This window comes from Vigna angularis, chromosome 8 (assembly GCF_016808095.1).
Source record: "Vigna angularis cultivar LongXiaoDou No.4 chromosome 8, ASM1680809v1, whole genome shotgun sequence".
NCBI lineage: Eukaryota > Viridiplantae > Streptophyta > Magnoliopsida > Fabales > Fabaceae > Vigna > Vigna angularis.
Window position 1 is genome coordinate 3,574,699 of NC_068977.1, and position 18,780 is coordinate 3,593,478.

At 32.2% G+C, this 18,780-nt stretch overlaps 3 protein-coding genes, 1 long non-coding RNA gene and 4 other non-coding genes across 11 annotated transcripts; 1 reads left to right on the forward strand and 7 right to left on the reverse strand.

Annotated features, from left to right (window-relative positions):
• Positions 1 to 6,068: 6,068 nt before the first annotated feature.
• LOC128193466 (uncharacterized) lies at positions 6,069 to 7,457 on the reverse strand. Its single transcript, XR_008244707.1, has 2 exons — positions 6,377 to 7,457; positions 6,069 to 6,272 (listed from the first exon to the last, which is right to left on the reverse strand). It is a non-coding gene; the product is annotated as an uncharacterized LOC128193466 (long non-coding RNA).
• LOC128193843 (small nucleolar RNA R64/Z200 family) lies at positions 6,674 to 6,767 on the reverse strand. Its single transcript, XR_008245152.1, has one exon. It is a non-coding gene; the product is annotated as a small nucleolar RNA R64/Z200 family (small nucleolar RNA).
• On the reverse strand, positions 6,860 to 6,939 carry LOC128193840 (small nucleolar RNA U54). Its single transcript, XR_008245149.1, has one exon. It is a non-coding gene; the product is annotated as a small nucleolar RNA U54 (small nucleolar RNA).
• On the reverse strand, positions 7,014 to 7,088 carry LOC128193831 (small nucleolar RNA SNORD18). Its single transcript, XR_008245140.1, has one exon. It is a non-coding gene; the product is annotated as a small nucleolar RNA SNORD18 (small nucleolar RNA).
• On the reverse strand, positions 7,198 to 7,278 carry LOC128193839 (small nucleolar RNA Z199). Its single transcript, XR_008245148.1, has one exon. It is a non-coding gene; the product is annotated as a small nucleolar RNA Z199 (small nucleolar RNA).
• A 3,799-nt stretch (positions 7,458 to 11,256) lies between the features above and the next one.
• On the forward strand, positions 11,257 to 12,548 carry LOC108345124 (pathogenesis-related thaumatin-like protein 3.5). Its single transcript, XM_017583697.2, has 2 exons — positions 11,257 to 11,446; positions 11,765 to 12,548. The coding sequence occupies exons 1-2, from the start codon at positions 11,383 to 11,385 to the stop codon at positions 12,478 to 12,480; spliced, it is 780 nt and encodes a 259-aa protein (XP_017439186.1). The 5' UTR covers positions 11,257 to 11,382; the 3' UTR covers positions 12,481 to 12,548.
• A 1,488-nt stretch (positions 12,549 to 14,036) lies between these two features.
• Positions 14,037 to 15,643, reverse strand: LOC108345061 (AAA-ATPase ASD, mitochondrial-like). Of its 4 annotated transcripts, XM_052866801.1 has the most exons (3): positions 15,509 to 15,609; positions 15,091 to 15,340; positions 14,037 to 14,988 (listed from the first exon to the last, which is right to left on the reverse strand). In XM_052866801.1, the coding sequence occupies exons 1-3, from the start codon at positions 15,567 to 15,569 to the stop codon at positions 14,103 to 14,105; spliced, it is 1,197 nt and encodes a 398-aa protein (XP_052722761.1). In that variant the 5' UTR covers positions 15,570 to 15,609; the 3' UTR covers positions 14,037 to 14,102. The 4 variants fall into 4 exon arrangements, with proteins under 4 accessions (XP_052722761.1, XP_052722758.1, XP_052722759.1 ...); XM_052866798.1 differs by having other exon boundaries at positions 14,037 to 14,408; positions 14,502 to 15,643; XM_052866799.1 differs by having other exon boundaries at positions 15,091 to 15,636.
• Positions 15,644 to 16,905: 1,262 nt separating this feature from the next.
• Positions 16,906 to 18,780, reverse strand: LOC108344664 (AAA-ATPase ASD, mitochondrial). The gene has a single exon (XM_017583107.2). The coding sequence runs from the start codon at positions 18,641 to 18,643 to the stop codon at positions 17,093 to 17,095; it is 1,551 nt and encodes a 516-aa protein (XP_017438596.1). The 5' UTR covers positions 18,644 to 18,780; the 3' UTR covers positions 16,906 to 17,092.

An 18,780-nucleotide genomic window follows, 5' to 3' on the forward strand; every position in this document is an offset into this window, starting at 1 on the left:
TGCCCTCCACTTATTACCTAAATTCCATCCTTGTATATCTATTAACCATGTATAATCGATTCCCTAACATAGTGCAGTAACACATAACCGATTCGAAAGACTTTATAAAAAAAAATTTGATAACAGTTGAATGGTGGTCAAGTTTTTACTTTTAATATTGTACATACACGAGAGTGCTTGGCTTGGCGTGGTGGCGTGGTTACATAAATGTTCCTAAGCTTCCCTCAGTTGATGTTACCTTGCTTTATAAAGTCATTCAACAGGAAAGATTCCTGCACATACACACAGTGAAAGTGCAATATGGATATGAAAGCACCATTGACCAGAACACGGACTTCATATGTGGTTGCTAGTGGGTAGGTCATTCTATTTATTGAGGGATCAGAAGCATAATATATTGGTTGCTAGTGTTGAAAGTTGTATGCGAAGGGAGAGTTGTTGGCTGTTTTGCTGAGACGAGGAAGACAAAGTGGTGAGGTTAATAGAAGCTATTATGATGTATGTGCAACCAGATATTGTTGGTTTTCATTTGCAGGTTTGTAGACGGGGAGGAAGAACGACGTTGTGCGTGTTGATGGCATGAAGAAGCAAAGGCTTGAAGAAGAAGATGAATCCGCGTGTTTGAGAGCCGAAGAAGACAATGTACAGTGTAGGAAGAGGGTGGCGTATTCGGTTACAGCAGAATGTAATCGGTTACAGTGGTATGAAGATTTTTCTGCACATGTCTATTCGGTTACCTTAAAGGTGTATTGTTAGGCGATTTCGACAAGCGTACCGAATCGTTCAAGTAATAAACCGTGGTAAGACCAGGTATCGTTTTCCCAAGAGACTCGTAATACTAGAAAATTGTGCGATTAACAACTCATCTAGACTCAAGAACAACTCAACTTTTAAGAATATGTGCAAAAAGATAAATTCACAAGTAATTACAAGGTTGGACTTTGGTATTGAAGGCACTTGAAAATGAAAAAGACTAGAAATGGTATGAAATGACATTGTTAAGGTTAGTTTTCACCAATGCACTCTTGTGTATAACCAATTTCATCTCCTCTCTATCAATTTACTAAAGTCAATCCACTAAAACACTCTAGCCCTAATCCCTTAGGTGAAAGAGCCTAGGTTTTCCTTATCAAACTCCAATCCCTTGGACAATCTAACAAGCAAACCCGCATTAAAGAGCTAGGATCTTAAGACAACATGTGAATCATCTTCCATCCCTAGAATCAATGACCACAAGGACTCTTGTTTCAGTTCAAGGTTTCATCTTACGTCCCCATAACCCATGAAACCCTAAAATCAAGTCATGAACGTCCCCATTACATGCAAGCTTTAAGATCGGAAACAAGAATACTAGCAATTGATAGAAAATGCATATATATATTCAAATCATTCAACAATTACACAAGATTCAAAGGCTGCAACTAACCCCAACAAGATGGGTTTGGCTCTCCATTTCCATGGAGAGCCTTTAAGCTTACAAAATGGCCATGGAAGAAGATGAAGAACCCAAGAGGAAGAAGGGAGTGTTCCCACGAGCCCTAGCAGCCCTCCAAGCTCTCCTCTAAGTGAGATGCACCTTCAAAGAACCAAAGACCCCAAATGCTTCGAGACAACTTGAATAAATAGGCAATTTTGACACATCAGCAGCGTCACCGCTCAGCTGCACCCCAGCGACAGCATTCCAGAGAGCTGGCGCTCAGCTACACAAAACCGGTGCCGCTCAGCTACAACAAGTCTGGTCGGGTGCCGCTCAGCTACACAGAAACTGTGCCGCTCAGCCACAGCATTCCAAAATTCTCTCTTTTTGTTTTACTTGCTTTTGTGGCTGGTTAAGCTCTATACATTGGTGGAGGTTCTTCTAAGCATAATATTAGCTACAAAATAAGGGGATTAGTGATTATAATACATAAATGTAGCCTAAAACACATTTATTTAGAAAACAAGACGAAAGAAGAGGATTAAACAAGTTACAAGTTAGAAAGGAGTTGATTTTGCTACTAAAATTATGCTTAGATAATGGTAAGAATTAACATTATCATGTATTCGGTTACGGGCCAAGAAATATTGTGGAAGAAAATGTATTCGGTTACAGTTTGGGGTATTGGGTTCAAAAACGATCTCGGGAGCAGACGGTGGAAGCGTTCGACCAGGGTTGTTCTTGGACGACACCGTGGAGGAGATGATTAACCGGAGTGGAGAGGTATGGTAGGGGTGAGTGGTTGTATGTGCTGAATAGAAGCATTAGAATCGGTCTTTTTCGTAGGCAATGAGAAGGTTTGGGTGGAGCCTGTTATGGAGGACGTCGTGAAGGTGGCAGAGGCCATCTGAGAGATAAGAAGGTGGAGAAGGAAGCAACAATGTTATTGATAACGAAGGTGGAGAAGCAAGCATATGCAATGCGGATGAGGAGTGAAAGATATGTAGTCCATGCAGAGGAGTGGATGGTGGTGGGTGAAAGATCACGAGCTCTGATAGTGGGTTTGTGATGCAGGTGTTGACTGGTTGGAGGTATTGTGATCGTGGTGGACGTAAGTGCGTGAAGGTGGTGGAGATTGCCAACGTCGTGGAGCGTTGAGTGAGCTACGAAAGGTGGTGGAGGTGAATCAACAACATCATTTTGTATCATTGTGTGTACTTGGTACTGCATGGAAGTAATTGGTGTTTTCTTTTTGTTTGTTGAAAATGAAAGCAAAGTGTCATGACTTGGATAGTTTAAGTATGAGTTCTTAACCAGTTTTTATACAGATGCATTGATAGCAAAGAGGTGGCTGTGTGGTTGGTTGTGAAAGTGGGGGATTGTGGTGCATCAGTAGAGCAAAGTGGTAAAGTTGAATGTAACATTGAAACTTAATTTCACTCTTGTGCAAGCATCGAAAAATGGGGTTGTTATCTAATGAACTCATATAATTAGATTTGCAGGTTAGGTTTGTTTCAGAGTGAATTTGTAAATTGAGAATTCTAGGTAGCATCTACATAAGGACAAATTGGTTGTTGATTGGACGAAAAATCCTACTGCCCCTCATTTGTGGAAATTTCTTGGTGAATCCAACTTCAACTGTGCATACGTGTTGAACGTCTTCAAGAGGTAAGTGTTAAAGATGATTTGGCTATAATATATATGAATGATTGAATTAGTGGTGGTTATCTGTAGCTTTAAGAGTTTCAATATATGAATGGAATATATTATGTTGATTTATATTTCTATGTTATTTAATATATGAATGTATTCATATTTGAAGTATGAATTTGATTTGTTATATGTATATGTATGTAGTTCATAATAAAGATATGAAATGTTGTTTTGTTATGTTATTTATTGTTGTTTATTTATAATGATTAGTTGAATATATTAATGTATATATCAATTATGTTTATTGAATATATGAATGCATGATTTTGATTATAGTATGTGTAATTGTTTAAGTAAATATAGATGGAAGAATATATAGAGTTATCATATTTGGACCGTGAAGATGTAGATGATTATGTGGTTGGTGTAGACTTCAATATTATCGCAATGATACGTCAACACTTACAAATAACCACTTCATTGGCCAGCACTCTTATTGCGACCCGACATCATTTTTCAATTAATTCTTTGAAGAGGTTGAATATTGTTAATGTCAACAGTGTTTGGCAACACGATGTCCATGATGATGAAGAAGAAGACCAACCAGACCATCATGACAACCTTGTGCATCCTCCTCCACCTCTTTCTAATCCTAATATGATGACTCAAATGTTGAAAGGGGTACAAGACTTGCAACACAGAATGCAGGGTATGGAACAAATGCAGGTGCGGGTTCAATGTAGTGAAGATAATTTGGCAAACTTTTCTCTCGACATGAACCGCCAATTTGCTAACCTCAATCAGAATGTTAACTTGATTCTTCACCATTTAGATGACTAAGTTCATTTTTATTCCGATAATGTATTACATTACTTTTTTATCCTTAAATTGACTTATGTGTTTGAAATATTACCTTACCTATTTTTCAATGTTATTATCTTTCACATCATCTATGATAGTTTTATTTATTGTCAACCTGCTGATCTGTAAATTACATGGACTCTGAAATCATTGATGAACTGCAAAAACAAATTAATCAATCAAGAAGACTATGTGTTGCTCTTCAACGACATACACAAGCCATGGAGCGTCGAATATCCCTCGTAAATGCTAGGATTCAATCATCTAATCCAACTACAGAAGAAATTGAAAACTTATTACGGATTATGAACATTGAAGATCATAATGTATTCAGACAGTGCTTCGACTTTTTATCTGCGCATCCATCCCATACAAGACGTCTACTAATAGAGATGTCAATACAATATCGTTTCAATGCACTAACGATGCCTTACTGAACGTCATCATGAACTATTACAAATATATTAGTATGTTTAATTGTTGCCACTTTTTTTTAGATCATGTAATATTATAACTTCCTTTAATTATTTGTTTGTTTAATATTAATCATTCTCACTTCCGTAACAAATAAATTGATATTACTTGATAGTAAATTATATTACAAACAAATACTACATTTAAAAATTTATTCATTTTACTGCATTATAATTTTTAAAAATTAATTTTAAAAATTATTTATAATTTTGTCTCTTTATAAACATTTTTACAATTAAATATAACATTAATAAATAACATTTTATATTACTTTTATAACTAGAGACATTTTGATAATCTTTCATTTCTATCAATTAAACTAATTTTTTAAATCTATCACATCAATCAAATCCTATACTAATTCTCACAAACTTTACTTCCAAATCCACTCAAAAAAAATAACTAAAACATTACCCTCAAATCCACTCGAATCTCTTCCAATCATCTTCCCCAAATACACGCAAAAGGACAAAATCCACTCAAATCTCTCACAATCATCTTCCCCAAATACACCCAAAAAAACAAAGTCTAATTCTAATCAAATACATAAATAAACTAGAAAGACAGCACAGATACAGTGTAAGTGCCTCTAATAAATTATTATGCTAAGATGTAATGAAAGAAATTTATTTTATCACTGGAGAGCTCTAATTCGGTTTGCGTTTTCTTTCTTTGTAAAATTGAAATTAATAATTGAATTCGTTACTGCATGTGTTTCTTCTTTAACTGTCTCCTTTATTTCTATTTCTAATTAGGTTTACGTTTTTGTAATTCCTTAAGGTTTCTGAGTTGTTGATGTAACTGTCTTGTAATCGATGTAACTGTAATTAACTTCCATTGATTAGTGTTTGAAATAATTTATTGCTAATGTTTGATCTTGTCTGATGTAATTCCTGATACACAATAAATCTAATTCTTAATAGATCTAAGTCGATCTGCGGTCAACTTATGATTTATGATTAATAAAATATTACTGTATAATAAAATTCAACAAATTTATTGTATATTAAATTTATTGTATATTATGATTTATGATTTATCCAGTGTAATAAGGCCTAGTATAGCTTAATATATTATGAGGTATGAGAGGGATATTTTGTCACACGTATCCTGAAACTTCTATATCAGATGTTTGAACCTGAAAGTTGGAGGTGGAAACAAGATAAATCCAGATAATATATTAAAATAGATAAATGTTTAAAAATATCCTTCGATTTTAAATTTTTTATTTTCTAAACTCAAAGCGATATTCTTTATTCTTAAAAATTAATTTATATACAAAGAAAAGAATAAGCTTAACCAACAAATAACGAATTTGGCCACGTCCTCAAGAACACTTAATCTACAAGAATGGTAAACAACAATTATTTCATTAAATTTGCAATCAAATAATTTCAACTTGGTTTTTAATTATTAAGTCTCATAAGATACAGTCATTAATGAAATAAAGCTGTTTCCGTGCTAAAACTAAATTCCAAATTAACTTATTTTATGAAATTTGTATGAATGTTAATTTATATTTTTACCAATATTAAATATTTTTGAAAAATATTATGAATTTATTTTGTATAGAAATGGAAATTACACTTCCATAGAAGGAAATTTCTCTAAATACGAACCAATTATTTGTTTTTTTAATTTAGCTAACAAATAAAACAGTACAAAATAAATAAAAAATATATTTATCTAAGAACATTTTAAATAAATAATTAGTTATTATACAAATAATGGCTACAATTTTAATACTAAAATTTTCATAAAATAAAAAATTACGAAAACCTATCAAACGATTATATACTTCCATCAACAATCTTCCAACACAAAAGACCTGTTCACGCAATCCTGTACGACACGATCAATCCTGTCACTGAAGAAAGCTATATAAAACAACAAATGACAGCAAACAAAATTTAAAAATGACATTTTTAACACCATTTAGCACAACAACACACAACTAATAAACAAAAATACCTCAGTTGAAAGAATGTTTGTCTCATGGCCAGTCCCAAATGGTAAAGGCAGCGACGCCGCTCCACAAGGCAATGGAATATGAGACCACTCTAGCGGAGATGCCACCCCTAAGGGCAGCTCCGTCACGCCAGAGAATTGTTTTACGACGGTCACTTGAGAACATGCAAACACAATTTGTTTGCCCTCAAAAAAGTGCGAGACTCCAGATCAGAAATCTCCCGTCAATGATATTATATCAAACAGAATAACTAAATCATTACAATAATATCAAATAGCATAATACAAACAATGTCGGAAGATCCGCTCAGAAAAAGAATTGTCATTCTCATTGATTTTTAAAATCTCTGAAGTCTGACATGTGAATTTTATTCTTAAATCATCATAGCAGAATAAGATGTAAATCAAACACAATTAAAAAACGTTAATCAAAAAAAGGTATTACGTGAATAACAATAAAAACAATTGGAAAATTAACAAATTAATGGCTCTCATACACGATTAAATTTCCGCTCACGTAATAAATCGGAATAGCGTATACTGCAAAGCAAAAAAATCACTGAGCCAAAACAAATCACAATATACGCATGAAAACAATTGACGAAACGAAACAACTACAAAATAGTTCTACCTGTAATTGGAGATCAGAAATTGGTAAGATTTGTCGGTCACGGTAATTCAGAAACACGGACCAATGTAAAAATCATCACATCTCCTTACTGATCTTGTCGAATAAAGATGAAAAGAATGGGAGATGCAAATTCAAAATTAGAAAACAAAAATACAAAAGAACCTATTTCAAACAATGGTGGCAGTCGAAAATCAATCATCAGAGACTTAAATACAAGGAATCATGGAACGAATCCAATCATATTGTTGCAGTTTTTTTCCTCATCACATGATTTTAAAAGAAGGAAAGAAAATAGCATACAGAAACATAAATCCTAAAATTGGAGAGAACGAAGAAACCTAATCGAAAGGAACCTGTTTGACTGAAACCTTAACAGATTGAAGAGGCAACATACTGAGACCCTGTGAGTTAAGCCCTTGCTTTGCGTATTTATAAGCAAGGAGAAACCCTAAAATTAGAAGATGGGTGCGGAATGGGCCGGGTCCTGATAATTTGGGCCTTTTCTCTCTTTATTCATATAATGGCAAGGATTTCGGTGTGCAACTCCAATTATTTCAAAAATTCCATAATTAATCTTAATGAATACTTTATTTCTCTTTTTTATTAAGCTCATTCTATATCTCTTTTAATGGATATTTGACATCTTTAACGATTTGATTAACTGACTTCGAAATAGGATTTTGTATTAAATAAGATTTCGAAATCAGATAAATATTTAATTTAATTTAATATATTAAATAGGATTTTATATTATGTATATATTAAATAATTTTAAAATATTAAATTAAACTAAGAATATATATTAAATTTTAAATAAAAAAAATTTAAAAATTTATTAAACAGATTTTAAAATTGGTTAAAATATGTTAACGGATTTTAAATAACAAATTTATTTAAAATTTTGTTTTTTATTTAAATATTAGTAAACATTTAATTTAATACTCTAATATAATTTAATATATTTAAATATATTAAATCAGATTTTATATTTTTATTATGTTTGTTTTATTATTTTCATTATTACTTTATTCTAATTATTTTTAATTTATTTTTACTCTTTTAATATAACTATTATATTAATACAAATGATATTTAATAATTAATAAAATATAAATATATATTGAATAACATCAAAATTTTAAATTAAACTACACTAAATTAAACTACACTATTAAAAAATTAAATTTTGTTTTTTAATTTAAAAATTAATAAATACTTATTTAATTTAATATTTAATATATATTAATATATACTAACGTTTTAAAATTTATTTTACTCAACTAAAATACGAGGGAGAAATTCAAGCATTCTGAACTATGTTAACCAGGGGGAGTTTGTGCATCTAGGGGGAGTTTACCGTTTAGAGAATTTTTTTTTACATGTTGTCTGATCCATATTAACACATTGTTTAAAGTGTGATAAGAATTACTACCATAATATTTTAACAATCTTTTTTAATAATTTTTTTGACAACTTGGTTCATATATTTCAAATAGACCAATTCCAAATTATCATATAAGTTGTTTTAAAAGATTATAAAAAAAATTGTTAAAAAAATATTTTTCTAAGATTTATTTATGCAAGTTCATTCTCAGTTGATTATTATTTATTTCGCTCTAATTCTCTTCTATTTCTTTGCTCTAATATAATTCTTTTTATTTATACTTTGAGACATTACATTCATGCATCTACATATGCTCTGGAAAATGATTTGTAACTTATGAGAAGCCATATATCATTCATATGCATATTGCTTTGATAATACGAGCATTATACGTATATATAATATCCTTTGATGTTTCAATGATTGTATATATTTTGATAGCTTGTGTGAAAATGTTCCATATCGATGACATTTGCTATGAGATTTCGTTAAAGCTTTTATACTTCGTTGAATAAAGTTTTACATAAGATTTTGATAGTATTAGATTTAACAATTGCTTTACTTCGCTAGTATGAACCTCCTATTCAAAATATATACAAAGACCTATAATGAAATTCCACTAACATGATAGTTTTGACAAAATATTTTAATTTATTTCTTATTTTTATTCCACAATGTTTTATAGTATACATTTTGTATTAGCATGAGTATTTGCTAAATATTAAAATTGGAAAGATTGTTAAGATAATATCGTCTAATGAGATAATATCATTTAATAACTCATGTTTTGAAATTTAACAAACTATGTTTAACGAAATAATATTTAATAAAATAAACTCTCTAAAATAAGATTACTAAACATTGTAATCATATGAACATTATCCTAAGCACTCAACATTACTTTAAAAAATATAAACTGTTTAAACGTTAAGTACACATGCATTGCCTAAACGTTCAACATTACTCTAAAAATAGAAACTATTTAAAGGTTAAGTACACATACATTGCCTAAAAGCTTAAGGTATGACATATTAAATGCATGTATGTATAATATTATTTTATCTATTGTGTTGTGTTCTCTTTATATGTGCAAATCACAAAAGTACAAAGCTTTTTCAAATGTTTTGCATTGGATCAGAAGAATGTTAAGAGATAGGAAGACATTATGGAAATGTTTCTTCAAGTGCTTTATACTCTGCATGCACCCAAGCTATCTTTGCAAAAACATATAACATCTAACTTCATACCAAAAGGATACTTACCTACGACCATATCTTTTTCAAAAAAGACTATATAAAGAGGATTGTATGAAGAGAAGATAAGCATAATACGCTCATTATTGTTATGCTCTCAAAATTTCGTTGTCTAGCATTGTCTTTGAAAAATAAAAGTTTATCACAAGTCTTCAGATTTATTTGTAATGAAATCTTATCCTCTCTATGAAAGTTATAATTTGTATTTGTTTTCTAAAAATACCTTTGTTATGTTTGTATATTTAAAAGTAAATTAAAATATTTTGTTTAACTTAGTAAAGTTAAATGGTCCAATCAATTAGACCACTGAGAGGAGTGGTGAAACTCATCTAACTATTGAGTTGGTTGTAAAAACAAGAGTAATTAAACTCATTATAATCTTTTTAGTGAAATCTTTAAGCTCTTAAGAGAGAATTGGATATAGCTCAATTTAGAACGAATGAGTATAAAAATAAATTTGCTTTAGGTTTTAAAAGTTTTTCTAAATACTTTTAGAAATATTTAAGAGTGTAACTTATTGCAAACCGTCTACTGTAAAAACACTTATTTTCAAAAGTTTAAAAAAAATCTATTCAACCCTCTCATTTTCAATTTTTTTCCTACGTTTCATTTAATATATCATAAAAAAATTAATAGAAATTTAATCAAAATATATTCAAACAATATTATATATATATATATATATATATATTTAATACAAAGAAGTAATAATTTCCACGTATTAGGATTCATCACCAACTTACTTGAAATATGATCCTACTTGTGTTTTGAATTTAATTTTGCATTCTATCTGTTGCTGTTGTCTTCAATACACATTATATACTAATATTGTATATTCTCAGTAATACTTGTATACCAATAAAATTATTATTATATGATAAAACTATATGAAATATTATTTTAAATATTATTTTATGAATAAAAAACTAACTAGTAATATAATGAAGTATTACATAATTTGTAATTTATCGCTAATAATTTATTAAAAAATTTATAAAAATTGTATACGATTATGGTACTTAAAAAAGAATATTAAATATACTACATAATTGAATCATACAATTAAAACTAACCCAATTTTTTTTAATAATAATTTATATTTTTCATACTAAATTCGTTGATGATAGGGAACAAACATTAAAAAAATGTTAAAAGTAACAAAAGTAATTTATTAACATTAAATTGATCCATGACAATATTTGTAAATTATAGGACTTAACTTAAAATATATTTAAGTTAAATGTTTTATATTATTTTAGTTAAAGTAAGTGTCTATAAAATTCTTAATTTAAAATATTCTTTTATTACTTTGATTATATTAATTAATATTTTTTATCTTTGATGTTAAACTAACAGTAGCGAATACTACAATAATGTTAAATTTGTTATTTTCTTACTAGAAGATGGCCATTTTGACATAATCATTACATATTCAATGCCTCATTATAAAAAAAAAAAAATATAAAATTTAAGCATAATCTAGTCTACAGTAGCAGGTAACTTAACAAACATTCATTTTCATTACTGTTGTCCACTTGTTAACTATTGCTTTGTTCTCCTTCAAGCAAAGACCATGTACGCTTAAGGGTCAACATCATCCTTTTTCTTCCTTTTATGTTAAGATTATCCACATCAAATCTTAGAGTAAAATTCAAGAACAAACTTATTTTCTCATACATATATATATAAAAGTAAATGTGTGTTAGGTGTTCATACCATTCATTTACCAAGATTCAGAATAATGCAGCTGCCAAAGTGTAATGTGGCTTTCTTTTTCTTCCTGATCTGCTCTTCCCTTTACTGTGGTAATTCCATATTCATCTTATTTTTCATGTTAATATAGCTTATAGGTTAACAGTTGAAGTGGGTTGTCTCTAATGTTTACATATTTAGTTTTTGGAACTTGTATGAACTCTGATTGATTGTTCTATAACAATGTATAGAAATTAGTGTGTGAGCAGTTAGTACAAATGGATTTTAGGTTATCATTTAATCAGAAATTGTCATGTTGTTTATTGACATTTATAAGGATTATTTCAAAAGTTATTCATCTGATGTTTCTCAATGGTTGATGATGTAAACAAATTAAATTCAATTGCTAAGAATGAAAAGTATATATGCAGGAAATGCAGAGGCGCATCAAGTTGCACTCTATGTGCACAACAAATGTCCCTTTCCAATATGGCCAGCAACTGCACCAAACAGTGGCCAACCAGTGATAGCAGATGGAGGATTCTACCTTGCTCCAGGTCAAACCGAACGTGTGATAGCACCATGGACATGGAATGGTAGAATCTGGGCAAGAACAGGTTGCAATTTTGGTTCAAATTGGAAACCAGCCTGTGAAACTGGGGACTGTGATGGAAGACTAGCATGCAATGGACTCATAGGCACTCCCCCAGCAACACTGGTTGAAGTTTCACTTCAAGGAGGAAAGCCAAATTACTATGATGTTAGCCTTGTTGATGGCTACAACATCCCTGTGTCTGTCACTCCCAAGATTACAAACCCCAAATGCCTCATTCAAGGGTGCTTGAAGGATGTCCGAGCCTTGTGCCCTTCTGAACTTGAGGTGCTGAATTCCAAGGGAGAAGTTGTGGGATGCAAAAGTGCTTGTTTGGCCTTTGATGATGACAGGTTTTGTTGTAGGAATGAATATGGGAGTCCAGGGAAGTGCAAGCCTAGTGTGTACTCAAAGATATTTAAGGATGCTTGTCCTAACTATTTTAGCTATGCTTTTGACTCACCTACTCCATTAGTGAGTTGTGCATCCTCAGAGTATGTAATAACATTTTGTCCTTATGGATGGGGAGGTGCTGGTGAACACAAATCTGAGTAGGAAGTGTTTACACCTCTGTTGTTGGAATTAAGGTTGGTTCTGGAATAAAATGATTTGATTCTGTTTGATATTTGTTGCAATAAAAGTTGTGTATTGGTTATTGCATGTTATTGATACCTTAAAAAATACCAAGTGATGCCCAGTTTCTAATTTACTACCATTAGTTAATTGTAGCTTTTTAATATATATTTGTTTATCATACATTCTTAGAAGTAGTTCATATTTAAAAAGTATAAGAAATATCCCAGCCAATATAGTTTGACATTCTTATTAAGCGAAAAAACCCTTTTCTTTTAGCTGTTACTGTAGGAGTATGCAGTATACAGAGAATTATGGTGGTAATAAGAGCTTTTTAGCAGATTCAAATATTCAAAGTAGATGAAAAAACAATAACCATAAACGGTTTTTTTCTCTCTCGTATTAAGACAGTATAACCAAAGAAAAGTCATTAAAACTACATGTCAAATACTGATACAACTTTTATTCAATCAAAAAGGAGAAATTATTGAGCTAATCTAAAATACTAATGGACTGTGGCATTCCTTCTCACTCTTTCACCAGAAATTTCATTAGCATATTAACTTCTTCCTCTTTAGTTAACTGTTCTATTTCATCCTTTAAAGTGGTATGAATAGTTGTATTGTATATACTATTCATTCTACCACTCACTACCAGACCTGAAGAACAACTTGTGCAAGCATATTAACATAAGGATATTAGAGAACTATCCTTCATTTGAAGGGTATTTTCAAATACTTATGAAATATAAAATATAAAAATTAAAATTCAAAACATTTTAAATTATTTAATGATAGTAAAAATATAAATTATAAAGCAAAGATATTTTATAAATTTAAATTAAATAGAAAATTAGTTTTATAACTTTATTTCACTATTGATTATTTCTATTTTGAGACTTAATAATTAATAAAGTCATTGAAAAAATTAAAAGAAATTTTATTTGAATGAAAAATTAATTAAATAATCTTTTTATCCCTGTAATACACCTCAAACCATTTTTATAAGAAAAATGTGTTTTTAAAGACATATGGTTGGCTAAAATCATTCTTTTGTTGGCTAATTTTAATCATTCTTAAAATTATCTTAATTTTAAGAATAATTAATCGGGTACATGATTTTGTAAATTAAAAAATAAATAGATATTTCTACACTAGTATTGTATCCATATAATATATAATCTGAATTTGTTGCAACATCAGTTCTGTTGTTTGTATGTGTTATTTAATAATATTTGCATTCCCTTTTCTTCAACTTTACACCATTCTTATCACAATTCTGGATTTAGTGCAGTCTAATGAAGATGAAGTGCGTGCTTGCGTATAAAGGTATACATCATGAGTTTATCATATCACTAGTTTCATACATATTCTATGCATTTCCAATCATCAGCATATGTCTGTTGGAAAATTTTGTTAGGTCATCAATTAGGTACCACTTAGATTGGACCATAGAACAATGTTTTAGGCCACAAAGGACAGGTGTAGCAGTTCTACAATTTTTTAAAGTTCAGCTCATGAATGTTCTAAAGATGTCACTGAGTATTAAATACACTTCATCAAGTATTATTAAAAGTTATTGAGAAAAGTATCCACACTATTTGACTATTTTTCAGTCCAATGAGGACCATGCACAACTTTTTCTTGCATCTTTGTCGATTCTAGTGCTTGAATCAGACTTTTCAAGTAAATTTCTGCATCCCCAGAAGCATTTTTAGGCATCAAATGTTCTGCAACCTCAGCTGGAGTAATTTTGATTTCCTTGAGCAGTTCACTTATTGTGCCAAACAGATGGTGTGCATCAATGTTAAGATAATTCTTAGCCAATAACTTGAATGCCTCAAAGCCACAGTAGGACAACTCTATGTGCAAGTCCATTCTCCCTTTCCTGACCAATGCAGGGTCCAATTTCTCCACATAGTTTGTGGTGAAAACTATCAATCTCTCACCCGCACTTGCAGACCATAACCCATCAATGAAATTAAGCAGACCAGAAAGTGTTACCTGGCTACTTTTGACATCTTTCTCTTGCATTCCTTGTTGTTTTTGCCCTGGATGATTCTTCTCTTGCTCTTGCTCTTCCTCTTCCTTTTCCTTTTTCTTCCTCCTTTGGCCAGTCAAATCAAGTGAACAATCTATGTCCTCAATAACAATTATAGATTTGCTTGAGGTCTCAATCAAAAGCTTCCTCAATTCAGTGTTGTCCTTCACAGCAGTCAGCTCAAGATCATACAAATCATATCCTAACAAATTTGCCATAGCAGCAATCATTGTGGACTTGCCTGTTCCTGGTGGTCCATAAAGTAGGTACCCTCTCTTCCATGCCCTCCCAATCCTTGCATAGAACCCCCCTGACTTGCTGAATGTGATGAGATCATCAATGATCATTTCCTTCTCCTCAGGATCCATAGCCAGTGTTTGAAATGTTGCAGGGTGCTCAAACACCACATGGCTCCAATAAGAACCACTATTGGTATAAAGCTTCCTTTGCCTGTTTTTCACCTTAATGGCCTTACCCTCTTTCATAACATAGTTAAGATATGTCCCTAAGATCACATCTCTGTTTCTCTTATGAAAAGTGAGCTTGTAGTACCTTCTCTCATCTGACATAGGGTGGTGGAAGGAAATTGTGGACTGTGCCTTGGAAATGTGCTTGCCGGAGGCCCACCAAAGCTTCACACCACTGAACTCATCACCTACTTCTTCATGATCATCCATGCTGAGAACAAGTGACTGGTTGTTCTTCCCTATGTCACCTTTGAGCTTCTTTGCTTGTGTTGATGCCTTGGAGCTGAGGTAGTTCTCTATGGCAGAATAGGCCTCACTGCGCATCAGTCTCTCACCTGTGAACTCATGGAATGTGATTTGGATGTAAGGGTATACATAAGTCACCAATCTTTGGGAGTGTTTCTCAATTTGGTTGACAACTTGGTATGGGAAAAATTCCTTAAACATGGCCCAAACAAACATCAAGGAACCAAGTATGGATCCTATGTGACCAAACATATTACCTGGATTCATCTTATTTCCACCTCTTACTTTTTCTTGCAGACAACTTTCTGGTTCAGACATTGTTTTATATAGAAGATTCGGGATATGTGTGACAAAATATCCCTCTCATACCTCATAATATCTTCGGATATACTTCAAATAAAAATAGGCCATACTACACTGTGGATAAATCATAATATACAATAAATTTGTTGAATTTTATATACAGTAAACTGATCTGATTTGTGACTTCTGGTTGATTCACATGATCAAACTTTATTACCAATATTAAACACATAATCTAGTGTATTAGAAAAAGTTTTCTTTCATTACATCTTATCATAAATAATTTATTAGAAGCACTTCCAATATAGCTGTGCTGGTTTTTTGTTTATCTATGTATTTGATCAGATTTAGAAAAATATTTTGTTGTGTATGACGTGTGTTGATGCATGCTAAATTGTCATAGCACCGACTACAGGTTCCTTAATCAATTGGATAAGAAGATACAATAGAGCAGAAAAACAAAAACATTTGGTTAGGTATCCCAATTTTTGACTTTCTTATGCTACACAGTGTTCATTTTGAGTGGTTCTTATAAAGCTTGAAAGGTCACCAGATAAAGATGAAATCAGCCTTTGCTTTTGCAAGAAAAAGTAAATTAGGCCTGTTCTATGTTCTGTTTAGGGAGGGCACAGAGCAAGAAAACAGAATGAAAAGACTTATTTTTGTTTATTATCATTTTTATTTAATAGCTGACTATTATAGCTTAAATATTTCTGAATGTTTATAAAAAAAATTCTAATTAGTTTTCTTATCTGATTTCACTGTCCATGTATGAATCTAGGAAGGGAGGAAAGGTCTTCGTGTTGGAGTGTGGATCAAAATATAGAAAATATAGGGTAATTATCAGTAATGGTCCAAAAACCAGTAACTGGTGAAAACAACAAATGCTAGAGTGTCGTCTAATAATAACATTGAATCCATAACCATGTTTAACTTTGTGACTATCACAATTTAATATAAAGTATTGGTTGAAACTGAGAACTGTTTGATAATTAACTTGTGAACCAGTAACTGAGAACTATTTATTTAAGAAACATTGAACCTTTCAGTCATTAACACCGTCAAAGATCAAATAAAAATAATTTCTTTTTGGCCTGCAAGAGTGTTGGAAGAGTGAATTAGATTGGTAAGACAATGATCATTGTATGTTTATTTGACTAGGATGTTTTTTTATTAAAAAAACACTGTTCTTCCATCTAGTAAAGTCTTTGAACTGCATTTTTTTCAGGTGGTTGGTTTCCAATGAACCAAACATTATGCCTTATACAAAGATGGCACAAACTGAAATGAAGTGAGTTCAATCTGCTAATCTAAGAAACATTGGAAAAATCAGAAGACAAGGAAATAAAGATTGAGCAACACAAGAAGGTTAATTGGTTCTTATTAAGCCAAGAAGCTACATTGGAAAAATTGGTAGATATTCCAAATTACCAAATCCCAGTAGTGGTAGTGTACTGTAGTCATTACCAACTAATAGAAAATCTAACTGGCTAGATCAATAATTGATTGGTGTTTGCAAAAACATTTCCATTTCCTCCTCAACAAAACCCATTTTCCTTCACCATATTCTCCCTAGTTTTTTCTTTGTTTATTTCCTTATTCTGAGTAGATTCTTCTTTGGCTTTCTCCTCCTCCAACTTTTTCTGTGCTTCTTCTTCTGCCTTTCTCTGTGCTTCTTCTTCTGCCTTTTTCTTTGCATTTTCTTCCTTGTTCTTCTCAAGAGCCATAATCAAATTCTCCAGGCAAGTCTCCACATCTTCATCCTCAGACTTTGGCATTAGATTCTCAGCAACATCAGCAGGTGACATTTCTGTCTCCTTCAACAATGTCCCAATTCTACCAAACAAAAGGTGGGACTTAACATCCAAGTAGTTCTTGGCCAGCACCTTGAATGCATCAAAACAACAATAGGACATCTCAATGTGCTTATCCATCCTCCCTCTCCTGATGAGAGCAGGGTCAAGTTTCTCCACATAATTTGTGGTGAAAATGATGATCCTCTCACCTCCACAAGCTGACCAAATTCCATCAATAAAATTCAGCAACCCAGATAGAGTTACCTTGCTGCTCTTGCTACTCTCCTCTTCATTCTTCCTCATAGGATCTTTTTGTTCTTCATTCTCAACCTCTTCCTTTTTCTTCTTCCTCTGCCCAGTAAGATCAAGAGAACAATCAATGTCCTCAATCACGGTAATAGACTTACTTGGAGTTTCAATCAACAACTTTCTCAACTCAGTGTTGTCCTTCACTGCTGTCAACTCAAGATCATACACATCATAGTTCATGAACTTAGCAATAGCAGCTATCATGGTAGACTTCCCAGTCCCTGGAGGGCCATACAAAAGATACCCTCTTTTCCAAGCCTTACCTATCTTTGAATAATACTCCTTTCCCTTCTTAAATTTGGCAAGGTCTTTCAGGATATCTTCCTTCCTTTTCTGATCCATTGCCAGTGTTTCAAAAGAGGCAGGGTGCTCAAACACTATGTGGCTCCACTTTGACTGCTTGTAACCATACCAACCACTGCTGGGATTGTTGGTGTAAAGCTTCAACTGCCTGTTTGTCAATTCAATTTCCTTCCCCTCTTCCAACACATGCTTGATGTAAGACATGGTGATGATATCACGGTAGCTTCTGTGGAAGGTGAGCTTGTAGAACCTTTTATCATCAGAGGAACCGTAGTAAGAGAAAGGGTTGTACCTCTGTGGATTGGAGCTTACTTTGTTTGCACTCCACCACACTTTGATACCTTGGAACTCATCAGTGATCTCTTCATTGTCATCCATGCTGAGGACCAGTGGGGTTTGGCTATCCTTCACCACTTCAGCTTTGAGTCTTTTGGCTCTCTGAGATGAGTTTGCACTGAGGTAGGTTTGGATGGCATTGTATGCTTCACTTTTCTTCAGTCTTTCTCCTGAAAATTCAGGAAAGGTAATTTGGATGTAAGGGTTGAAATGGTTTGTCACTTTTTGAGCATAGGCCTGAAGACGGTCACGAAAGGAAGAAGGGAAGAATCGCTCAAAAACGGTGTACATGAACACCACAGTTGCCATTAACGATCCCATTTGACTCCATAGCTCCCTCATCATCTATCAGATCTTCTTTCCTGCTCTTTCTTTTCTCACTTTTCTCTCATCTTACACAATTTCTGTGAATATATATACACACGTGTGTGTTCTTTCTTGCCAAGTTCCTCCAAGGAAAAGTCAAAGTTTCTTACATACAA

Coding starts and splice junctions, on each gene's coding strand:
- LOC108345124 (XM_017583697.2), top strand. CDS start 11,383: ATGCAGCTGCCAAAGTGTAATGTGGCTTTCTTTTTCTTCCTGATCTGC. Junction 11,447..11,764: donor CTGCTCTTCCCTTTACTGTG/GTAATTCCATAT, acceptor GTATATATGCAG/GAAATGCAGAGGCGCATCAA.
- LOC108345061 (XM_052866798.1), bottom strand. CDS start 15,569: ATGTCTGAACCAGAAAGTTGTCTGCAAGAAAAAGTAAGAGGTGGAAAT. Junction 14,409..14,501: donor AAGATGTCAAAAGTAGCCAG/GTAACACTTTCT, acceptor AACTATGTGGAG/AAATTGGACCCTGCATTGGT.
- LOC108344664 (XM_017583107.2), bottom strand. CDS start 18,643: ATGATGAGGGAGCTATGGAGTCAAATGGGATCGTTAATGGCAACTGTG.